Source organism: Halyomorpha halys, unplaced genomic scaffold, assembly GCF_000696795.3.
Source record: "Halyomorpha halys isolate HHAL.00 unplaced genomic scaffold, Hhal_1.1 Scaffold624.1, whole genome shotgun sequence".
In the NCBI taxonomy this organism is placed as follows: domain Eukaryota; kingdom Metazoa; phylum Arthropoda; class Insecta; order Hemiptera; family Pentatomidae; genus Halyomorpha; species Halyomorpha halys.
The window spans coordinates 793,637-796,557 of NW_027106861.1; the positions used below are offsets into that span (position 1 = coordinate 793,637).

General features: G+C 32.9%; 1 protein-coding gene across 1 annotated transcript in view; it reads left to right on the plus strand.

Moving 5' to 3' along the window:
* Positions 1–2,582, plus strand: part of cathD (cathepsin D) — a 17,022-nt gene extending 14,440 nt beyond the window's left edge. The window contains exons 8-9 of the mRNA XM_014427118.2: positions 866–958; positions 2,290–2,582. Of these exons, the coding sequence (XP_014282604.1) occupies positions 866–958; positions 2,290–2,454 (258 nt within the window). The 3' untranslated portion in view covers positions 2,455–2,582. The remainder of the gene's footprint in view (positions 1–865; positions 959–2,289) is intronic.
* The last annotated feature ends 339 nt before the right edge of the window (positions 2,583–2,921 follow it).

Below are 2,921 nucleotides of genomic sequence, written 5' to 3' on the forward strand. Positions count from 1 at the left end.
TCTTCTTTTGATGATTCTTGGTATCTTCTTTTCTATAATGCTATGTCCTACCGTCAAAATGGCTTCCAGTCCTCCCAAAAAGCTATGTCTCTCTCACAACAATGGCTTCCAATCTTTCCCGCTTCCAGCCAACGGACGTCCTCTCATCAAGCAATCCAAACTCAGAGTCCTTTTTTCTTGTGTGACTCTTGGTTGTCTTCCTTTTTCAAGATGTCCCTTTAGCTGGCCAGAAATTGATGAGGACCTCCTCATCCTGGAAACATCATTTCACATGCGCGCCCGAACAATGAATGCTTGCCAAAAACCAAAACCTGTCTCGATGTTGCATGTAAACATCGATTGTCGCACAACAGTTAGGAGGGATTTTTGCAAATGATTTACTTTCTGAATATTATTCTTTAACACTATTTCTTGACTTCTATTTTTTCTTAAATTTACTGTATTTTCAATTATGATGGGAAGAGTTAAAATAGTTTGTATGATATTTGAATCTGCTCAACATGGCCATGATGCAACAGACTTGTTGACTGAAGAATACGTACCGCCATCTTGGTTTTGTTTTGAATCACAAATTTATTATGGACAATGAAAATTGGTTAGCTTGCTTTTTGGATGAACAAAACAAATGAACAATATTAAAATGATACATAAAATAAAACATATTAAAAACTCTTTATACATCAAAATATACTATTTACTAAAAAATAGCATATTACAATATATATATGCAATGAATTGTTCACTGACAACAAGTACTTTATTGTCAGCTGTTGACAATCTATGCGTCTATAGTACATTTTGGAGTAAGATATACCATTTATTTTTAACTCATATTTTCCAATCGCATTATTAATTTTTTTTCTAGGTATCATGTGACCTGATTCCTAAACTACCTGCTATTGATTTTATCATAAATGGAAACAAATTCACACTTGAAGGAAAAGATTATATATTGAGGGTAAGTCAGTTTTCTCTATTTTATAACTTTAAACTATTCCTTTTTTAGTTCATTTAAAATAAATCTGTACAGTCTTCTTATTTTTCTAACTCATTACTTACATTTAAAAAAATGTGTGTTTACTTATCTGACTTCTCAAACAGATAATTATAGCGAGTAGGTTGATCTATGTGTACGACATGTCACAATCTCACAAGAGGAGATCATAACACAAAAAAGGCAATCCTTCCCTGCCAGACTGGGCCTGCTAAGACCCCCTGGGAGCGACGGTCCTATATCACTTTTGAAATATTTGCTTAAAATAGGAAAGAGAGACTTTAAGATAGTTCAATCAAGCAATATTTAGGAAGCCCCTGAAATTGAAAAACGGTGTGAAACCCTCCACTCCCGCCCTCTGTGGTAGCCTTACTTATCTGACTTTTCAAACTCACAATTATAGTGAGTAAGGTGGTCGATTTATGACATGTCACAATCTCACAACAGAAGATCATAACACAAAAAAGGCAATCCTTCCCCGCTGGATCCGCCCCTCTAAGATCCCCGGGAGCGACGGTCCTATATTACTTTTGAAATATTAGCTTAAAACGGGAAGAGGAGACTTTAAGATAGTTAAATTGAGCAGTATTTAAAAAGCGCCTGAAATTATGTCAGCTGTAAACGTCTGCTATTCATGCCGTTTTTCAATTTCAGACGCTTTTTAAAAAATTGCTTGATTAAACTATCTCATAGTCTCCTATTCCCGTTTTAAGCTAATATTTCAAAAGTGATGTAGGACCATTGCTCGCCAGGGTCTTAGCAGGACGAGTCCGGTGGGGAAGGATTGCTTTTTTTTGTGTTATGTAAAAAAACTGTTAAACAATGGAAATTAAATTTTAAAACTTATGTTATTTTTCTAAACTCAGGTTAAAACTCGTTCAGCAATTGGCTCACCCTCTATTAATAGAAAATGCAATGTGTTCATAATTCCATTAAATCTTAGGTTTTTCATCTACAAAATTAAAATGGGTTCATGAAATATAATAATATTGTATTTAATTTTTGTCAAGGCCCTTTTTATACAAGGCAAAATAAAATTGAAGCGAGAGAGACTTGAACTGGATGAGATTTGTTGCCTTGTAACCAATCACTTCCAGTTCCAGTCTCTCTTAATTATCAATTGGTTATCAGGCAACCAATCACATCCAGTTTGAGTTTCTTTCACTTCGACTCATGTGCAAAGGGCCTAATTCTTCCTGAATTTTAGATAGATCTGAAAATGAAAAACCAAATATTTCAGCAAAATTCTCATATATATCTTATTTAATGCTTATATTCACTTTTTTTTTTACCAGGTATCAGCTATGGGAAAAACCATCTGCCTCTCAGGTTTTCTTGGTTTGGATATACCTGCACCACATGGTCCACTATGGATTTTAGGAGATGTTTTCATTGGCAGGTTCTACACTGAGTTTGATTTGGGAAATAATCGAGTTGGCTTTGCACAAGCTCGGGAGTGATTATATTATTATAGCTCAACTGCAATCTGAACTATTCACTTTTTAATATTTTACAACATTAGTTTGTTTAGATCCTCGGGATTATCCACTGTTATTTTGTTAAATAATAAATACTTCATATAGCATAAGCTTTGTTTGACATTATTTTTTCTTTTAAACCTCTTAGACCTTTGGCTTAGTCTTTGATGAGTAAACAGTTCAAAATTTGTTTTTAAATTATTATTTTGTACATCTCTAATTGATTAAAATTAATCTTGCATTTACTAGGAAAGAAAAGGGATGATTGTGTTGGAACAAATATAAAAAATATATAGATATAAGTTAATTTTATTAGTACTCTTTTTTATGGACAAATTGTGTCAATTGTAATAAATAGATATAAGAATTAAATATTGTTTACATGGGTTTGGAAAATATCTAGAATTTGCCAATAGAACAGATATAGAAAATATCTAATTATCTTATCT